A 20,807-nucleotide genomic window follows, 5' to 3' on the forward strand; every position below is an offset into this window, starting at 1 on the left:
CCTGCTGAATAATTATCAGGCCTCGTTCGTTTCACAGATTTAAGTTTGTAATTCAAACTGAGATGTAATATTTTTTGAGAATTTTTAATTATAAAATCTTAAAATTAAAAATTTAAATTGATGAAATGAACGAGGCGTTGTGCTAGGCAAACTTCATTCAGAGTTCAGACTATTTATTTTCTAACATTTCCTTTGGTTTTCGCACTTGCAGGTTGAAGAAAGCTAATAGGTCCATAAAAGAGTTAGAAGTAGATGGATTAGGCTCATTGGCTTTGTAGGAAGACAATGGATCACATATTAGATTCTAACACACTGCAATTGGCAGAGAAAAAGTTTTTATTTTAGCTATATTTTCGGCAAGTTTTTCAGTGATTGCCCAGAGTCTCCGTTTTAGCTAATAAGGTCCCACAAGGAACATTACTTTTATTTGGTTACTATATTGCCATATTTCTTTTTCGATTTCAATACAACTTTTCACTCAGGTTCATGCTTTGCTTATTGTAGGGTTATGATTTTATTTCCCAACTAGCACTGAAATGATGAGCAAAAAAAAAAAAAAAAAAAAAAAAAAATCGACAGTGAGCAATTAGTTCAAATTACGAAAGCTTTTTACTAAAGTCTAAACCTTGACATGTGACAATGTACGACCATTCTTAATTTTTTGATATATTATTATTATTATTTTTTGTTTGGAGAAGCAAGATGAATCGGCGTACTGAAAAATTTTAGAAGTCTTCACATCTTACGACGAGAGTATATGTATCTGGACTTTTATTCTTTATTTTTAATTAAATATCTTTTGACTAATATAATTAATTAATTAATTAAAAATGATATTAATTAAGAGTAGGGAGTGAAAATCTAGACTCATACACTCTAAAAGGTAATTGTCTCTTTTCCCTTTTATTTTATTTTGTTTTAAGAGAAAGCGACACTAAAAATAAAACGACAGCGACCTAAAACCAACAACGAGATCAAAACGACAAGAAAACGGAACAGTGACCATGGTATAATAACAACCGCAACATCTGAAAACATACAGAATAATTAAAACCAGTAAAAGTTATGTGAAAAGCAGTCAGACTAAGCTTTCATAGCTCAGTTGGTTAGAGCACCCGTTTAGTAAGCGGGAGGTCTTGAGTTCGACTCTCAATGAAAGCACGAACGCTGTACGTATTCTTACAACAATTTTCTTTTTTTTTAGGCGCAAAGATAATTAGTTAAAACCCTAATTTTGGCTGCGTAAATAGGTCAAAAGCACCTGGCAGCAATCCAGCTGCGTGAGAAAACTCAAATCAGGCCGTGGGATTTGCATCCAACCGTCCAACACAAAGAGCTCAATCTATAAATAAAACCTTCCCTTACCATGTTATGCGTCTCTAGGGTTTATGTTTGAGGGCTATCCTTCGCTGTTAGGGCTGAGAGGTTGAGATTTTGGGTTTATCAGCAAATCCTGCAAAACTCTGTTTCTATAATTTAGGATTTTTCGATTTCTGCTTTCCAAAGCCTTTTCCCCCTTCTCCTGGAGAATCTCTAGGTTTCGATTCTGCGATCCCTTTAGTGCTTTTTATCGATTTCTATTCGATCTTTGCAATGGCGGTCGATTAGTACTTAATCTTCCGTCCTAACCCGTTAATTTTGTTTTTCATGTTTGTTAAAAAATTCGATCTTTGTTTTATTTTTATTTTTTTTTAAAAAGCTCGTTGCTTTTGGTGTGTTTTCCCATATTTTGCAATTTGTTTGATGTCTGGTTATTTGATTATTCAGGTCTAATCTGTATTTAATCTCTTATCGGGGCATTTGACTGGGAATGTCCAAAAAATTGAATCTTGATTTGAAAAGCTTGTTTCTTTTGGTGTTTTAGTATGATTTGTGTTTGATAATTTAGCTGTGAATTCGTCGTCTTTTTTGATTAATTTGACGGGTATTTTCACCGGGAAATCCCATACTAAATGGGAGCAAACTTATTTTGATGTTTGTATAGTGCCCAAGTAAACGTTATTTATTAAACCGCTTTGAGGATTCTTTTTCCGCTTGTGACTCATATTCCATCACCTACGGGGAGCGGCCTTTGCCGCCATTACCTGTAAGGTCTGGCCATGAGGTCCCCAGGGGCGAGCATACATTTTTCCGGGACTGAATTTGCAATCCTCATGCATTTTCTTGTTTCTAGTACTTTGTGTCGTTTTTTATTTGGTAATGTTGTTTGCTAGTTCGTACCTATGATGATATCAGTTATCAAATACCATCTTTCGGGACTGATACGGCATTTTATGCCTTGATGTTATTCTGCAATTCTGAGGTAGGATCCCATTTATTTCCTTGTTGTAGTGGATAAAGTCAATTGAATTAAATTAATTAGAAGTAGACAAAATTGAGAATGTGAGTTACACTTTTTTAAACATTTTGCATGAAATTTAGAATTAGGAAATTGAGGGGGCGGCTCTAATATCATGAGTTTCTTTTATCTAAATCCTGATTGGTAATTTAGTTGTATTGTGTCTTTATGTTTAATTTGATTGGGGATTTCTGCGAGGAAATCCCTTTCTAATTATGCATTATTTTTTATCTTCGGTTGTTACTAGCGCCTAATGCCTGTGATGAAATCTTTTACAAAAATACCATCTTTCGGGACTGAATGGCCTTCTTGGCCTTGCTGTTATTCTGCAATTCTGAGGCATTTTCTTTGATCGACAATGTTTACTCATTTCTCCAAACGCTGATATTTGTCACCAAATACAATCTTTTGCTGTAGACAATGTCACTGATTGTGGTCACCGTCCTGCTGATGTTGTTACCTTTGCTGTTGTGACCTTTGCGAATTCTTATATCTTCAGATTTTGGTTCTCGGGGTCTTAAATGATAGAAAGGGGGTTCATGTAGTTCTAATTTCTTGGTGATAGAAAGGGAGCTTGCCACATCATGCAGAGGAGTTGTGTTGCGAAAAACCAGAGCCCAAGGGAAATGCCATGAGGTTTTGCTTTTACAAACTCAGTTGGCTTCTCATGGCGTGGCAGTCAGAAGTGGTATAAGTTAATTAATCTTTCTGCCAAAAAAAAAAGAAAGAGGAAAGATCACACTTTTTTAATCTTTGCAATTTAAAGTTCAATTTCTTTGAGCAATTTCAGATTAGCTAGAAACAGTTGATGTTAAAACATGTGTTACAATATTTATGATTAGGATATCAAAATAAAAATGAAACAGAGTGCCATGACGAATTTTCACAATCGTTGACTGAATTGTTCATAAGTTCTGGGGCTTGAGTTTTTCAAGGGCCTCGAGTTCTTGCTAAGCTTCGTTGGAAGCATGCGAGTGGAAAGAAGTCTTTTGGTTCGGAGGCTTGTTATAGTCCCGGACAAAGCCAGGCGATGTCCTCATCATTGACTTCGCTGCGCGTGGTGCTGCTGATTTGTTGCTTATTGCTGGGTAATGCGTCCTTTCTAAAGCTTTCTTCACAAGGATTGGTAGATTCCACCAAAGTCTGGTGAACGGTGATTTACCTCATTGGACCTTTGCTGTTAAGTTTTTTGATGCTATAGATCTGCTGAGTGAGCTCCATGGGGCAGATTTATGGTTTTTTTTTTTTTTTTTTTTCCTCTCTAATATATAGTGATATGAGTGCTGTTATCTGTCATTGCTAAATAGAGCACCTAAGGCTTGCGTTTTTGGTATTTTCTATGTAACACGAATTTTTATAATTATGGAAAAAAGAATTTGAGCTTATTGTAAAATATAATGGCCATGAAACTTAAAAGCACATTATAAAAATATAATGGCAAAAAGAATAATTTCATTTAAACAGAAAATCTACCAACCTCACAGGATTATAAACAACAAACATGTATGATGTAACATTTAAACTAGAGTAAAAGTGATGGTAAATGACGAGCAGCTTTAAGTTGAGGCCTCATGCTTTTCAACGAGCAGGCCCCTAGCGAGCAGCGCGGCTCTGGTTGCGAGCTGTTGATCAGCTTTGTTCTGAGGCCTTGGGAGTGACCCGTTCATTGAGCAGGCTTCGGCTAGAGCGTATGGATTTGAATTTTTTTCTTTTATTATTGAATAATACTCTATTAGTATTTTAGTTATGAGAGACAAAAAAAAAATATTAGTTAAGAGTGAGGGTAAAAGTTAGGATTTATGCACTTTAAGGGATATTTGTCTCTTTTCTTTCTGTTTTTAGGTTGTTGCATGCTATCCTTTTGTAAAGTTATAAATTCATACAAATAAAGACAACATTTAGGGTCCGTTTAGTCCGTTGATTCGAATTTTTAATTCGAGTTGAGATGTGATTTTTGTGAGAGCTTTTTACTGTAATAAAAAAGTTAGATGTGATTATTTGTAAGAGCTTTTTATTGTAACAAAACTCGAATTCTAAACTCGAATCAACGAAATGAACGGGGCCTTAAAGTTTACAATATAATTTAAAAATAGCAAATGTCTAGAGATAGCCATCCAAAGTTTTGATACAAACCAACAATCAAATTAGGAAGTCACAGGTACACAAACAAAAGTTCACCAACCAAATTCTCTTCACCTTTAAAGTTCACCAGCCAACACATGTTTTAATACAAACTAACCCCAAAAAAAAAAAAAAGAACTTCATAAGAAAATACAAGTTTAGTTATTTGATATGAAATGGCGTGTTTTATTTGTGTGGGAACTTACTTTATGACCAATAAAAAAACTTTTATTAAAAAATATTTTGAAAAATAAAATTCTTTTCACCTTTAAAGTTCACCAGCCAACAAATGTTTTGATACAAACTAACCCAAAAAAAAAAAAAAAAAAAAACAAGACTTTATAAGAAAATACAAATTTAGTTATTTGATATGAAATGGTGTGATTTATTTGTGTGGGAACTTACTTTATGACCAATAAAAAAAAATTTATTAAAAAAATTTTGAAAAATAAAAGTTCTATAGGTATATTTTTGTGCGGCTTGTGAAGTTTTAGATATAAAAATCGTTACCCAAATCATCCGTCAAAATGACTGTAAAAACGTCTCATTAATCCAAAATTAGCTAACAATTTAACTTGGATCGGTCGGTTTTGTGCTTTGAGGGTTTTCCTAACACGCCTAATCATGAATAGGATCTTTGTGTGCTTGCTAATAGGGCTTCCTACAAGAGCTGGAAGTTTATAACAATATCATCGCCGGTCATTTAATACTCCTTATTGACGGTATTTTTTCGACAACTCGTAATTACCTCTTCGGGAATTCTTACAGTAACACTCACGGGTTAATTAGAGATTAAAACAATGAAATAATGTAAAGAAGACAATGATTTATAGTGGTTCGGCAAGATTTCTTGGCCTAGTTCACTTATGGATGCACTAATCTTTTTGAGATTACAAGTTCTTTCTTCTAAAATGGAATAGTGCGTAATCCTTCAATGAGTTTTTTGGCTCTATTTATAGGCCTTTACATATAATGATTTCATCTGCATTCCCCAAGGGAGCAATCTTCTATCCCGGGATTTAGGGGTAGCATAGGTGCATTTTCATGATGACAATCTCAGGAAATCAGGCCAACCTCTCCTACCGACTACCTGACTTCCTGGCTGCGACAATAGCAGTTGACACAGTGCATCCTTCCCTGAGTTGACAAGATTGTTGATGGATTTGACTGGACATGCTGCCTCGACGTAATGACCACTGCAAGTCGAGTCATGGTGCTCAACGCGCATCGCCCGGCACGGGCTCTCGACGTCCAAAGGGCACTTTAGCTACAGCGGTTTCCTCGATGTCAGTGACCGATTTCCAATGGGGAGTCCTTGGCGCTTGTCATTCGAGAGAATGGTCGATTGCTTAATCATGGTGTAACACTCCTTAAATTAAATTGACTTAGAATAAACCGTAGCTTCGTAGCTCCCATGTTGATAGCGTAGAATATTAATTTTAACTACTAAAAATTGAGGTAAAATAATTGGAGTCGATAAATTTGTGTGGTTAATCCATCTTTCACCTTCATTTCAATGTAATAACTAATCAAGTATATATAGTAAGTTTTACATGCTTATTATCGGCCATTTAGTGAGATGGTAAGATTGCTCATTTTACTCGATCAATTCTTGAGTTTGAGCTTTAGTTTCATACTCAACAATATGTAATTTGATTTTTTCATAGAACTTTTATATTGGTTATTTTATTTTTTTTTTAAGAGTTTCTGTCATTAAAGATCGAGGCTACATTTGATAAAGTTCATTTATTTTAGAACGAGTATGAGAAATTGTTTCTTATGTTTATCTACATATATATATATATATCATAAGCCAATTAAGGGATCTTATTTTCTCAAACTATTTCAAAAATTGAGCTCTTGCTGCTGGTTTTAAATTTTATATATTAATCTATAAAAAAAAAAAAAAAAACTAATTACTTCGTTTCTTTTAGAAAATATTATAGTTTTTCCTTCTGTTATTTAGATAGCATTTGATGGAATGGAAGATATATATTTGAAGAAGGAAGAAGTTAACTATTATTTGCAGATGATGCAAAATAGTGAAGATAATATAAGATGGAGCAAACCCCGGATATGGTTAGGAAGACTGGGTAGGCTTATCAGCCATAATTTGAATTCTTAATCATAAATAAAACTCTATCCGAAATTTGTGGGTGGACTCGTGATTCAAGGAAATGGTAGAAAATAGGCCAATATGAAAACCTTAAGAAAATATATATATTAATTTTTAGTTATAAAAATTAATAGGCCATAACTTGTTAAGTTATAGTTTATAATCAGACAAGTTATAGACAAATTTATTAAATTATGATTTATAACCAGATAAATTATGGATAAAAATAATAATTTTACCTATTTATTAACTTACGTAAACAATTGACATATTACATATTTTCTTATTTCTCCCGTGATTCAATTGCATGCCAGACGCGGCACAGGTGACTCTAGTGGGTGTGAAAAAAAACGTGTTAAGTGCCTTGTTCCATGTGGACTTTTTAATTGCATGCATAGCTATGCATGGATAATATCCGTACACATGCTCCGTTTTTTTTTTTTTTTTTTTTTTTTTTTTTTTTTGGTTTCCCTTTTCCTTTTTTTTTTTTTTTTTTTTTTTTTTTTTTTTCATGGATTCACATTTCCCTTTTTTTTTTTTTTGTTTTATTCGAAAAGGAAGGTAAAAAGTATGTATATCCATTATCCCTTGTGATAATTCTAGTAACACATAAAAAAGGGTACCGCACAATTTCGAAATGATTAATATCTCGATTTTTTTTTAAATGAATAATATCTCGAGTATGTATATCCATTATCCTTTGTGATAATTCTAGTAACAGATAAAAAGGGGTACCGCACAATTTCGAAACGATTAATATCTCGATTTTCTTTTTAATGAATAATATCTCGAGTTTTAGATCAAAGATTCGTTAATATCCTAGTCAAATTACGGTTTAATTATTTTTTAAGCATAAATAATCATACGTATATCTTCTTTTTTTAGTTTTTAACACATTTATCACCTAAACTTGTCTTAATTTAGCAAATTACCTCCTAAACTTTTAATTTTAACAAATTGCCTCCTTAATTTGTAAAGTTGTCATAATATGTCATATTTTTATGACGATTGTGTTAAATTAACATTAAAAAAAACACATTCAGTCAAAAATTTCAACAGTCTAATTCAAATGCAACACAAATCTTTCAATATCTCAACTTTTAATCTCTCAAATGTAATAAAAAAATTTGAGCAAATTTAGTTAAATGTCACATTACAACAAATTTATAAGTTTGGAAAATAACTTGCCAAAATTAAAAATTTGTGAGAACAAGTTTAGAGGCTAATTGTGCCAAACCCCCTTTTTTTTTCCTACGCTTTTTTTTCTTTTATACAGATGTGTCCTACTTTACGTTTAAAAGGAGAAAGAAAATCATAGTTTTGTGTTCTTTTAGGGGGGAAAAATGCTAGTTAGGGAAAATCAGTTTATATAGCTAATAATCTATCCCCTACCATTTCGAACGGAACTTTGAAACTTTTTCTTTTCAATTTTTGAGAAAAAACCCTTTAAATTTTTTATGGATGATAAACCAAATAATAATCTCCCTTTGAAATTTAAAAAAAAAAAAAAAAAAATCTCCCTTCAAAAGTTATTAAAGGAAAACTGCGTAATAATCTAAAATCTACGGAGGGATCTCATTCTAAAAGCACATAAACTAACCACCCAATTATACGATAGCCTTGAATCTTTCCCACCCAAAATTGTCAAATAAAAAAAAAACAAAAAAAAAACTTTTTTCATCCCAGAAAACAGAAAATCACAGCTTTTCAAATCCAACCAGGATCACCAATAATACGTGTATATATAGTCATATTAAAACTCTGATACCTACAAATCAGGGCTGTATCAAGACTAAATCCTTATATACATCATCCCCCACACCACAAGGCACAAACAATCTCCATTCTGCGAAAAAAGTTCTAACTCAGTATTTAATATCACCATCTTTTTTCTGTGTTTCGTTCCTTTCTTGTTTTCTATTCCTAATCCAATTCAATCAAAAACCCAATCAGAATCACATTCATATGGCCTCTCTCAGTCTATATTTGAAGGAAGCCCGCACCGCTTATTTCATGGTCATCTGCTGCTCCTCTGTTTTCATTTAATCCTTCGTTTGCTTTCTCTCTCTCTCTCTCTCGCTCTCTCTCCTTCTCTTTTGATCAAGATGAAGCACGGTGATGTTTGTCATGATTCGTCCGACGAGGACGGCGAGAAATTTGTCGAGACCGATCCGACGGGGCGGTACGGCCGCTACGGCGAGCTTCTCGGCGCCGGAGCCGTGAAGAAGGTGTACAAAGCGTTCGACAACCGGCAGGGCACGGAGGTGGCTTGGAACCAGGTCTCGCTGAGAAGATTCGCGGACGACGACGCCATGATGGGGAGGCTTTTCAATGAGGTCAAATTGCTCATGGCTCTGAAAAACGACAACATAATCTCCTGCTCGCACGCCTGGAACGACAGCAAGAACATGACCCTCAATTTCATCACCCAAATCTGCACCTCTGGAAGTCTGAGGGACTACCGAATGAAGCACCGCCGCGTGTCGTTGCGGACCCTCAAGAAGTGGGCCAAGCAGATCCTCGTCGGGCTCAACCACCTCCACTCGCAACAGCCGCGCGTGATCCACAGAGACTTGAATCTGAGCAACGTGTTCATCGACGGCCACAACGGGCGCGTCAGGATCGGCGATTTTGGACTCGCCGCCGTCGCGAAGAGCAAAAACGAGGTCCTCCGGTCGGTGGTCGGGACGCCGGAGTTCATGGCTCCCGAAATTTACGAGGAGAAGTACGATGAGAAGGTGGATGTGTACGCGTTTGGGATGTGCGTGCTGGAGATAGTCACCAGGGAAGTACCTTACAGCGAGTGTGATAATGTGGTGAAGATTTTCAAGAAGGTGACCTCTGGCGTGAAGCCACGCGCCTTGGGCGCGGTTAAGGATTTGGAAGTGAAGAAGTTTATTGAGAAGTGTTTGGTCGCCGCGGCGGCGAGGCCCACAGCTGCTCAGCTGCTTGAGGATCCTTTCTTCGATGGGATTTCGGATGAAGACGAAAGCTTTGTACTGTGTTTGGATTTTTCTATGTTAATGACTGATGATAAGAATTGTAATCTTAAACAGCTCATGTCTAAGAACACAAATGGACATGGAGCGATCGTTGATGTAGTTCTTAGTCATTAGATTTTTTTTTTAATGATTAATTTTATGGTAGGGGTTGATGTGCTAGTTCGGGTTGATGTGCTAGTTCTTGTTGATGATGAAATAGAGATTAATTTGAGTTTATTCGTTTTGATTTTCTTTCATTCCATTGTGGTCGGCTAATGAAACCTTGACAGGTTCTTAATAACTTAACCAACCCCTAAACAATAGAGAAAGATACGGTGGTTCAAACAGTATTTTTTCTCATCGGACATGATCAAAACTTGTTTGAGTTTTGAATATGACTAAAAATTTCATTTTAGTATAGAAGCAAAAGCACATACTAACCAGATTAATGTCTAGTGTAAAAAGCAATCAGTCTATCTTTTCTCTTTTTTTTTTTGGGGGTAGAATTTAACGTCATAGCACTTACCACGCAGCAAGCAACAACCAGTTTTTTCATAGAAATCAAACACTAAAGACCTCGTTCATTTCACCGATTTGAGTTTAGAATTCAAATTTTACTACAATAAAGAGTTCTCAGAAACAGTCAAATCTAATTTTTTTACTACAATAAAAAACTCACATAATATCGCATCTCAACTCGAATTAAAAACTCAAATCAACGAACTAAACAGGTCTTAAAACTTCTCTAGTCTTCAAGCAAAGGATAGCCAAGCAAGAGTAAACATTTGTTGAATCCAATTAAGGAGGGTGATTTGTCAGCCATTTACCCCTTGGCTCCATGTAACTTTGACAAATCCAACTGTAATTTTCTCTACATCCAATTCTACTTTGTCCCTCTAGGAAAAAAAAAAAAAAGTATGTCAGACTTCAGAAATCAAGCTTGACCAGCCAATGTATGATCATCTGTTGATAAGTTGAAAGCAAAAGTGCAACTGATAACATCTATAACCGTCATATCAGGCCTCATTATGGCGAGCGAGTAGGTGTAATTTGTGATATTTTCTTCTGAAGGTAGGGGTTCACTAACTTCACTTCACCGAAATAGGAAGGAAAGGAACAAGAGTTTTACTTGATAATCGTACGAGTAAAATCCATACAACGAAAAATGAAGTCTCAAAGTGCAAACATGTTAATAAGTGAAGTTAGATAGGGTTGTATTACCTCAACAGCCAATCGCCTTGTCATCTTGAACCTAGGCTGAATTGATCCAAACCGAAAATCTTTTGTTCCCTAGAATTCGATAAACGGCCGAGAGACTTAAAATTACTCTGATGCACTACTGAAACCCTGGCAATCAACTTCCAGAAGATTCAGAATAAAACAACCAGAGTGGATGGCAGCTGAAATAGAGAGAGCAAGCAGCCCTTCTCATCATTTAACAATCTCAAAAGCCCAAACAAGAGTAAAGATTCTCAAGACAAAGACAATGGATCCTTTTCAGCCACTAAAACTAGCTTGGAAGAGTTTCTGATACCCTTCATCACTCTCTTTCACCAAATTGCTGGCCAATATTATAGGACGTCACATCGGTGAGAAAAAAATTTAGACTGTCTTTGTTAATTCCTTTAATCAAATTTCTGACCAGTACATACCAAGTTACATCATTAGGTATGAAGCCCTTTTCCACACCTCTATATAGAAGCAAACAAGCATTGTTAGCCATGCCTTCTTTGCAATAAGAACTGATCAAAGTGTTATAAGTGATTGCGTCCGGACTTATTCCTTCAACTTGTAATCTTTCAAGGAGATTCAACGCCTCCCACGTCCGGCCTACCTTACACAGACCATTTATTATGCTATTGTAAGTGACTATGTCCGGCATTAAACCCCGATGAATCATATCCCTCAGAAACTCAAGCGCTTCTTGTACTTTTCCGCTTCTACAGAGACCGTTAATTAAAATATTGCATGAAATGGTATCTGCCTGAAGCCTCTTCCTCATCATTTCTTCAAACAGTCCCCTTCCTTTCTCGACATCCCCGGCTTTGCACAGCGCCTTTATTAGGCCGTTGTACGTGACTTTGTCGAGCGGGCATCCCTTAAACAACATGTCGTTTACAAGCTTCAGTGCTTCTTGGATTTCACCTTTCCTCAAAAAAGCATGGATCAAGGTGTTGTAGGTAACGGTATTGGCAATAACACCTTCCAATACCATATCCCGATAAATTCCCAAGGCTTCTTCCAATTTATTAATCCTGCATAGTCCGTATATAAGAGAATTGAATGTAAATATGTCTGGCTTACATCCCTTGAGCGGCATTTCACTAAACATAGATAGAGCCTTATTGACATTCCCACGCTTGCATAAAGCATATATAAGGCAATTGTATCCCACAGTATTGAGACAAATCCCCCTGTCTGTCATTTCATTTAAAATGTTTCCGGCTTCCTCTAGTAGGCCTTCCTTGCAGAATCCATCTATTAATGTTGTGTATGTTATCACATTGGGCTCGCAACCCTTCGTCGTCATCTCCTTGACCAATGCATGAGCTGAACGCAAGAAACCCTTCTTGCAAAGTCCATAAATCAGTATGTTAAAAGTAAAAACATCAGGCTGACAGCCAACATTTAACATGTCATTATAAAGAACTGCCTTAGCTTCATCAAATCTCCTATGCATCACGTAGCCATTAATCAAGGTATTGAAAAGTACAATTTTCGGGTTCGGCACTTTGTTCAACAACGCCCTTGCTTCATCAACTTGCCCCATTTTACACAATCCACGCATTAGAACTCCACAAGTCACGTCATCAAGAGCAAAATCTCGAAGAAGCATACGATCAACCAATTTAGCTGCCTCATGAATCCTGCCGTCCTTGCAGAGGCCATGGATAACATCATTGAAAGTCTGAACATCGGGTGTACAACCCATCAGAAACATTTCTTCCAAAAGCCTTAATGCTTCATGCACATTATTATTCTTGGAGAGTGCGTGTATCAGAGTCTGGTAAACCACTGAATTTGGCACACACCCGTGTTTTGTCATGTCTCTAAGGAGCGAGCACGCGGAATCCACCTCATTAACCATACAAAGTGCTTTCATTACCACTCCAAAAGTGTAAACCGTGGGAGAGATACCTTTGCACAGCATGTCATAGAAAACATTGGATGCCACTTTAGGACAGTTCCCAGCTACCAATATATCCAGCACAACATTGTAGGATCTAAAAGTGGGTTCACAAGAATAAGCACCTTTCATATCCAAGAGCACCCTAGTTGCTTGTCCCGGAAAACCGGCTCTCCCATAGTACTTCATAATCAAGATGAAAAGGGGCTCTCTAAATACAATCTCTTCTTCTTTCATCTGCACCAACAACTTATCGATAACCTTAAATTCCCCAGCCTCCCCGAGCTTATCAAACAATACATAATACACATCAAATGAGTGGCGATAGCCCTTTTGGGAACCTACCCTTTCAAATATATCCATCGAAGTAGCCACATCTAGTGGCAGCTTAAGCAACTCACAAAGCTGAAATGGGGAAATTTGAACAAGCGATTTCTGAAGCTCTTTCAGGTCAAAAGGCTTAAGTAACCTTTCCCATTCGTTTTCGGACTCTGACCCATTATCATTCATGGGTTCATTTGCATCAGTATGATCATTCAAACCCTTAGCTGAACAAATCCCAAAACAGGGGATTTTAAGCAAAGATTGCAAGCTTTTGCTCACATGGAATGAAAGTTGGGGTCTTTTTAACATTACTCAAAACCCCAGCTAAAAATTTGTCGAAACTAACCACATAACTAGAAGATTGGCAAATCCGAACACCTCACTAGGTCCATTTTTTCCTACAAAAACAACGTAAATGTATTATTAATCATTGAATTGCTTAAGCCATTAAATTAAGAAAATAGAATCTTTTAGGCTTTGTTTGGAACCCATATTTTAGGGGTAAAATAAAAAATATGAAAGGAAGCGCAAGAGAAAAAAACTAAATCAATCCAACAGACCTACTTATTACTAAAACCAAAACATAACAAAAATACAAAGAAAATTACAAACCAACCAACTGCATAATTATATATGACTTGCTAGTAAATTTCAGTATTATTTGTTTTGTGCACGAGTGAAAACCTGAATAAAGTGTTGAAATCAAACATTAAAAAAAAAAAAAAAAAACCTACGTAAACATTAAACATTCCTGACACACATTCAATCAATATTAACCAATTAAAAGTTTTGAGGCATGCGAAACATGGACAGAATTCATAAACGGTCCGAGGGAAAATAAAGAAATCAATCTAAGTCTAGAAAAACAGCTCAGTTTTCTTCAGAAAGTTGATAATATATGCAGTATAAACAATGTTTTGAGTGACAAAGAGCTATAATTTTGGGTGGGTCGTTTCTTCGAACATCTAGAGTGCAAATCATAAAAGCAAAAAAACACAAAAAAGACAGAGGAGAGACATACTTGAGAGACTTCCGCGTAAGTGCCGGTGTTGGAGGCATTCAGAGAGCACTAAGAGTGTTGGTTTATGTATGACTTCAAACTCCGATCAAAGCGAAACGACGAATTTGCTCATTTCTCAATCAAAAAACAACTTGGGAAAAGAGTTTCTTTCAGTTCCGTCGTTTCCAAATCAATGCCACTGCAGAATCGAAATTGGGTTTTGTCTCTTTTATCTTATCTAGGTGCTCGTCCAACGCTGAAACTGGTTTTTCTTTCTTCGAGATATGCAAATTTTTACAGTGTTGAAACTTGAAGCTTATGGAACGGAAGGCTAGAGAAAAACAAAGTGAAATGAGAGTGAAACGACACGACAAAAGCAAAGTTGGAGCGACAGCCGACAGCTGAATAGTGGAGATAGCTCATAACTCGAGAAAAGTAAAAATTAGTAGATCTTTATAATGGTTTTAAAAATAACAAAATATTATAGTACTTCCCTTATTATAATGATTTTCATGTTTCATATTATTATAGTAATCGATTTTAGTTTTTTTTTTTTTCATTTGTAAAATATTTTAAATGTTTAGGGTACATTTATTTATTATATTCATTTTTTATTGTGAATCATGATTTATAATTCTCTATAGTATTTTTTCTCACAAAAAATACGTATAAAATAAAAATAATTTTAAATTATAATTCTAAATACATAAATCAAACATCCTCTCATGTTTCTGGATGAACTTCAAAAATAGTTAAAAAAACGACCAAATTTTGGGTTAAGGTAAATGACATGACCATCTTTTGTAAGGTTATATTTACCGACTAAAATTAATTTTGGTCAACCCCATATTTATTTGATAAAATATGAATTGGGGTACGTAGTTTAAAGGATATCTATAAAATTAATCCATTATTGGGGGTGCAGCAGAGACAACCTCAACCAGAGCGGATTTCCATCGACTTTTAAAAAACCAAACTAAAACACGATTCGATTACCTTGTGGTCAGACAAAATATTGTGAAACGAAGAGATAGGAACTGAAATTGTTAAGGCAAATATTAAAAAATAGGTCAATATGAAAAACTTAATAAAGTATATAGGTCAATTTTTAGTTATAGAAATTAATAAACCATAACTTGTCAAGTTATGATTCATAACCAGATAAGTTATGGACAAACTTGTCAAATTATGATTCATAACCAGACAAGTTATGAATAATTATGAACAATAACTTGTCAAGTTATGATTCATAACCAGACAAGTTATGGACGAAAACAGTAATTTGACCTATTTATTAACTTATGTAAACTATTGGCCTATTAATTTTAATTCATCTCAAGTCTCGATTTATTTTTCTCTTTCTCCCAATTCTTAATTACACTGAAGATCCACTATCAACATATTGTGTCACTACAAGCCCACATGTAAATTGTCAAATTCCCAACAAGAGGTGTTACAAATAACCCCATACATCCCAATGGAGAGGAATATAAATCACTATGCATAGGAACCACAGTGAACTTGAGATTCCAGGGCAACTCTCGCGGCCTCAATGACTACTTGCCCGCTGACATAGTGCTGCCGGCAGACGGGCATGTAGACGTCAGCTCCGCCGATTAGCTCCGTTTGTGTCTCCTGCGTTTTTCTTAGTGTAAACAAAGCCCGTTTCCCACAAAGCTCACACCTAGCAGTCAACTTTGTTACAGAATCCGCAAGGGGAATTATATCAAGCACAGAACCAAAGCTCCTCCTGCAACAACATCACTCAACGTAAATAAAAGAGCAGACAATGGTATAATGCAATATCTTTATGAGCACAATGATCTTGTTAAAAATGAAAGTAAGTTTGAAAATCACCTCAAATAGTCACCGTCTAGTCCAGAAACTATTACTGTTTTGCCATCATGATCAGCAGCTTCGCAGCAGAAATCATAAAGGTCCTCAAAGAATTGAGCTTCATCGATACCAATCACGTCGAGCTGTACCAAATGTTGCACCACGAGGCATGAGTAATACAACACACACGGAGAAAGGATACAATAAGCTAAATGAAAATTGTCGCTGAAAATAGCCATAAAATCACACCTGTATTTCAAAATTTTTGTGAGGCCTTAATTCCAACTAGGAATTGCCTTGCTCTTAACGAATAATACTTTCTTGTAACTTAGAGTCTAAGATAACCTAGATACGCAAAATGGCAAAACCAACAACTCGACATTCACTGACAACATTTATAATCAATATTTGCAACTTAAAAAAATACCCGGTCGTATGCATCAAGACCAATTTTCTTCCTGAAAGATGACAAATCAGCCAGTGCCCAACATGGCAATTTCACCCCATCATGTGTTACAATTGAATCCAATCCATATCTTGTGTCCTTATTTGATTTTATTACTGCTACGCTTCTATAAAAAGATACACAAAAAGAGTTAATAAACAATAAATGATTCTCAAGATACATGTATTATTGTTCAAACCAGATCCAGAAAATAATTATCCACAGTAATATCGTTAGAACATGAGCATTTTCTCTTTTAATAGACGCAAACTAGATAAGGATGCAAAATTCTAAAAGCATCACTCAATTGAAACGTAGTTGTGAATACTCTTCATCAGCCACTACTACCTTATCATATAGAAACCATTTATCAGCTTTGACCCATAAAAAAAAATGAAGAGCTAGGGTATTCCACAATCAAAAGATCACATGCATCTCATTTGCACCACCCAAGTTGACAATTTTCCTGTATTAATAGGCTAATAAACAATGTAACACCCTCCATGTGGTCCATAAACATAAATAAACGTGAGAAGTTTAAGTTTACACTAAAATAACTTTCCGTTATCATAGACCATGATAAAAGACAACCATTGTGATGCGTATAGCAGAAACATCCAAGTTCAGAGCACTAAGCTCTCTTTCTTTTTCTTTTCTCTGTTCTCTTTCTTTTTATTTTCTTTTGTGTGTTTGTGTGCTCTAAAAGAGCAAGAAGCTCCTTGATTACTCAATAGCCAATTCAAAAGAGTGAGAAACTCACAGGAAAGGAGCTCTTTCCCATTACCTAATTTAGCTTCCACTTAAATCAGGAAAATATCCTGTATCCTTTAATATGCAAGTTATTGCTTTAATCATCTCATAAATCTCCTCAGTTTGTTTATGAGATTTATCACCCTTATAAAAGAAGTGGACCTCCTTTTGAACCTCAATCCTGCTATAAGCAGGTTCCTTTAACATTCCCAATTCCCTCATCGCAGCCCTAATCTTTGCAGCATTCTCCCACAACCCAAAGGTGGCATAAGTATTAGACAAGACCACATATTTTCCAGCATTTTCTGGCTCTAATTCAAAGTACTTCTCTGCTGCAAGCTTTACCAAGTCCCTTTGTCCATGAATTCCGCAAGCCGCAAGCAAAGCACCCCATATCACCGAGTGCTCCTTACAAGGGGAGCTCAAAACAAACTCATAAGCCTCTTTTAACCTCCCAGCACGACCTAAAAGATCAACCATAGCAGCATAATGCTGTGCTCTAGGTTGAATCCCATAATCTTTCATTGACGAGAAGTATTCCCAACCCTCGTCAACAAAACCTCCATGGCAACAAGCAGAAAGAACTGACAGAAAAGTAACATAATTTGGTCTGAATCCTTCAGCCTTCATCTTATGAAAAAGATCCAAAACCTCTACAAATCTTCCGTGTAAACCATAGCCAGAGATCAGCGCAGTCCAGGTAATCACATTCCTATCTGGAGAGGTATCAAATACCAGCTGTGCATCAGATAGACTACTGCCCTTAAAATACATATCCAAGAGGGCACCATTGACTACAATATTTACCTTAATATCACACTTGATCATGACACCATGGGCTTGCTTTCCAAGCTCCAGTGTGGCTAAAGAGGCATAGGCTCGAAAGACAGATGCAAAGGTATACTGGTCTGGTATCAAGCCACTCTGTCTCATCTTGTAATAAAGATTCAACCCAACTTCTGCTTGCCCCTTTTGAACATATGCTGCAATCATCGCATTCCACGAAACCGAGTTTTTCTCCACTAGTTTGTCAAGCAAAATGTGGGCTGTTCCTAAATCCCCCGATTTTGCATACAATATCAACAATTTGGTCTTCAAATATTCATTAGGAACAAATCCCAAAACAATCATTTGTGAGTGGATTCTTCTCCCAGGTTTGTATTCTTTCATGAATATGCATTCTTGCAAGAGAAGAGCATACGTCCTTGGGTTCACTTGCAATCCTGTACGGCACAATAGAGAGACGGCCTCCTTCAATCTTCCCGAAAAACAAAGACTCTTTAACGTTTTATCCAGTTGAATATTGTATAGTAGAGGCTTGACCTGAAAGCTGGGAATATCTCACCGGTAACAATTTATCCAATCACAAAACCGAGACATTCAAAATCTTGACTTGTCCATCCACGAACATGAATGAATAAAAAAATGTAAAATAGCTTCTTTATTATTATTATTATTATTCATAATAATCCCTTCTATTTTTTCCCCTTAATTTCGTCTAATCCAACAATACTGCGATTCAATGAAGAAAGACTAAATATTTGGATTCTAAAGTATCAAGGAGAAATCTCGCAACTTAGCATAAATATAAAGCTTCACACTTTCAAACACATAAATACAGCCACAGAAGTCCATATCATTCAACATTTGAAGAAGCAGAAAACCCAATTCAATATTGCACATAAAAAGTAATCTCAGGCACAAAAACAGATTTTTCAACTAACCACCCAGACAAAAACTCATATATGAAGTTTTTACTCTGCAAAATCTCAAAAAACCCAGTTTGCTAAAAAGATCAAAGAAGGGTTATTCAAACCTGCCGTTGGTCCTCTCAGATTGAACCCGGTGGAGAAGCGTGGTGGTTTTTCCGGCGAACATTGGACCGAGAATCACATGAATTTCACCGGACGGCGTACGAGGTACGGACTCGGTTTGCAGGCCTTGGTTTTGGACCAAACAGCAGGAGGTTTGACGAGGAGAAATGGCGGGTTTTAGGCGCAGAAGATTTGGGTTTTGGAGAAACCTAGGTGGGTTTCGAAGAATGGAATTAGAGGCGACAGAGAAGAGAGCCGAAGTTGTGGTCTGGTGGGGAAAGTGAGAAGACGAGAAGGGCGACCACGTTGTCTGTGATACCAGGCTCTTCATCCTTGTAATAGCTGATGACATGTATCTAGAGAGAGAAAGAGAGGAGGACAAGAAGAAGAAGATAGAAGAGAGAGAGAGGAGACCAAGGGTTTAAGGGGTTTACAGAGTGACCATAGTTCTGTACTTCAGTTCTCTTTGCTTTGGTTTTGGTTTTGGTTTTTATTTTTGGGAGAAAGACGAAAATGTGAAGGTTTAATATGAATTAAAATTAATAGATTAATAGTTTATATAAGTTAATAAATAAATTAAATTATTATTTTTATTTATAATTTGTCTGGTTATGAATTATAACTTGATAAGTTATTATTCATAATTTATTTGATTATAAATCATAACTTAATAAATTTATCTATAATTTATCTAATTATGAATTATAACTTGATAAATTATAACTTATTAATTTTTATAATTAAAAATTGATCTATAAATTTTTTTAAATTTTTTATATTAATCTATTTTCTACTATTTTCGCTTTATTTTTTTTTTCGTTTCTTCCTCAACTTTATTGCGTGTCTGTATGTTTTGGGCCTTTATGGGCTGTAATTTGTCCGGTTATGAATTATAACTTGATAAGTTATTATTCATAATTTATCTGATTATAAATCATAACTTAATAAATTTATCTATAATTTATCTAATTATGAACTATAACTTGATAAATTATAACTTATTAATTTTTATAATTAAAAATTGATCTATAAATTTTTTTAAATTTTTTATATTAACCTATTTTCTACTATTTTCGCTTTATTTTTTTTTTCGTTTCTTCCTCAACTTTATTGCGTGTCTGTATGTTTTGGGCCTTTATGGGCTGAACCCAGAATGCTGTCATGCTGATGAAGGAAAAGCTTTAAGATTATATTGGCCGGCGTATTAATGTCTCATTTATTTTATAATTTAAATTTAAAATTTAAGTTTTATTATAATAAAAAATTTTAAAAAATAATTATATTTAATTTTTTTACTGTAATAAAAAATTCTCATATAAAGTCACATCTCAATTTGAATCAGTGAATTAAGTAAGTCTTAAGGATCTCTTTAATTTACTGATTTAAGTTTTTAATTTAAATTGAGAAAAAAAATTAAATGTGACTGTTTTTTAAAATTTTTTATTTTAATAAAATTCGAATCGATAAAATAAAACTTAAAACTTCGGTTAGTAAAAAATAATAAAAGTAAATAAAATTATCTGTTGAATGTTGAGACAATTGTTTGATGCTGACGTGGAAGCTGATGTGGCAGCTTTGTTACAGGTGGATGACATGGAAATTCTTTCTCTGATTAGTTAGTCGGCTAGACATTTACTTCTCAGTAATGTTGTAATATATAATAAACGGAATATAGAGTTGTTAGGAGAGAGATTTTCTCTGTTTTTGTCGGTGTATAGAGAGAGAGAGAGATAATTAGGGGAAACAGGAGAGAGAAACAGGGAACAATAGGGCTGTGAGGGGAAAATTCATGAAGATCTGGGATTGTTCGGATTTTTTTGTATTGTTTCTTAATTCGGGAAGTCATTCAATAAAGTTTTTATGGTTTTTCCTTTAGTTGATTCTCAGTTGAAGAGATCAACCTCAAATGTGTTATTCAATTTCTTGGTTGCTATTAGGAATAGATCTTGGAGGTT

General features: G+C 35.3%; 3 protein-coding genes and 3 non-coding genes across 6 annotated transcripts; 4 read left to right on the forward strand and 2 right to left on the reverse strand.

Annotated features, from left to right (window-relative positions):
- The first annotated feature begins 1,087 nt into the window (after positions 1 to 1,087).
- Positions 1,088 to 1,161, forward strand: TRNAT-AGU. Its single transcript has one exon. It is a non-coding gene; the product is annotated as a tRNA-Thr (tRNA).
- Positions 1,162 to 2,216: 1,055 nt separating this feature from the next.
- LOC21387764 lies at positions 2,217 to 2,306 on the forward strand. Its single transcript, XR_002902068.1, has one exon. It is a non-coding gene; the product is annotated as a small nucleolar RNA SNORD96 family (small nucleolar RNA).
- A 285-nt stretch (positions 2,307 to 2,591) lies between these two features.
- LOC112091276 lies at positions 2,592 to 2,681 on the forward strand. Its single transcript, XR_002902067.1, has one exon. It is a non-coding gene; the product is annotated as a small nucleolar RNA SNORD96 family (small nucleolar RNA).
- A 5,443-nt stretch (positions 2,682 to 8,124) lies between these two features.
- On the forward strand, positions 8,125 to 9,747 carry LOC21387765 (probable serine/threonine-protein kinase WNK11). Its single transcript, XM_010096383.2, has one exon. It carries the CDS (start codon positions 8,681 to 8,683, stop codon positions 9,689 to 9,691), a length of 1,011 nt encoding a protein of 336 aa, XP_010094685.1. The 5' UTR covers positions 8,125 to 8,680; the 3' UTR covers positions 9,692 to 9,747.
- A 548-nt stretch (positions 9,748 to 10,295) lies between these two features.
- LOC112091271 (pentatricopeptide repeat-containing protein At5g64320, mitochondrial) lies at positions 10,296 to 13,316 on the reverse strand. Its single transcript, XM_024164460.1, has 2 exons — positions 10,778 to 13,316; positions 10,296 to 10,452 (listed from the first exon to the last, which is right to left on the reverse strand). The coding sequence occupies exon 1, from the start codon at positions 13,314 to 13,316 to the stop codon at positions 11,097 to 11,099; it is 2,220 nt and encodes a 739-aa protein (XP_024020228.1). The 3' UTR covers positions 10,296 to 10,452; positions 10,778 to 11,096.
- A 2,014-nt stretch (positions 13,317 to 15,330) lies between these two features.
- On the reverse strand, positions 15,331 to 19,340 carry LOC21387766 (thymidine kinase a). The gene is made up of 4 exons (XM_024164461.1): positions 18,855 to 19,340; positions 16,271 to 16,415; positions 15,865 to 15,986; positions 15,331 to 15,757 (listed from the first exon to the last, which is right to left on the reverse strand). The coding sequence occupies exons 1-4, from the start codon at positions 19,202 to 19,204 to the stop codon at positions 15,505 to 15,507; spliced, it is 870 nt and encodes a 289-aa protein (XP_024020229.1). The 5' UTR covers positions 19,205 to 19,340; the 3' UTR covers positions 15,331 to 15,504.
- Positions 19,341 to 20,807: the final 1,467 nt, after the last annotated feature.

The sequence above is a fragment of the Morus notabilis genome, unplaced genomic scaffold (genome assembly GCF_000414095.1).
Source record: "Morus notabilis unplaced genomic scaffold, ASM41409v2 Scaffold443, whole genome shotgun sequence".
Classification (NCBI taxonomy): Eukaryota; Viridiplantae; Streptophyta; class Magnoliopsida; order Rosales; family Moraceae; genus Morus; species Morus notabilis.

Bases quoted from the DNA above. Each gene is read 5' to 3' on its own strand.
- LOC21387765 (XM_010096383.2), top strand. From the start codon at position 8,681: ATGAAGCACGGTGATGTTTGTCATGATTCGTCCGACGAGGACGGCGAG.
- LOC112091271 (XM_024164460.1), bottom strand. From the start codon at position 13,316: ATGTTAAAAAGACCCCAACTTTCATTCCATGTGAGCAAAAGCTTGCAA.
- LOC21387766 (XM_024164461.1), bottom strand. From the start codon at position 19,204: ATGTCATCAGCTATTACAAGGATGAAGAGCCTGGTATCACAGACAACG. The intron at 16,416-18,854 runs GTTTGAATAACC...ATCTTTTTATAG, and splicing joins TCTGAGAGGACCAACGGCAG to AAGCGTAGCAGTAATAAAAT. The intron at 15,987-16,270 runs GTATTTTTTTAA...CATTTGGTACAG, and splicing joins GTCTTGATGCATACGACCGG to CTCGACGTGATTGGTATCGA.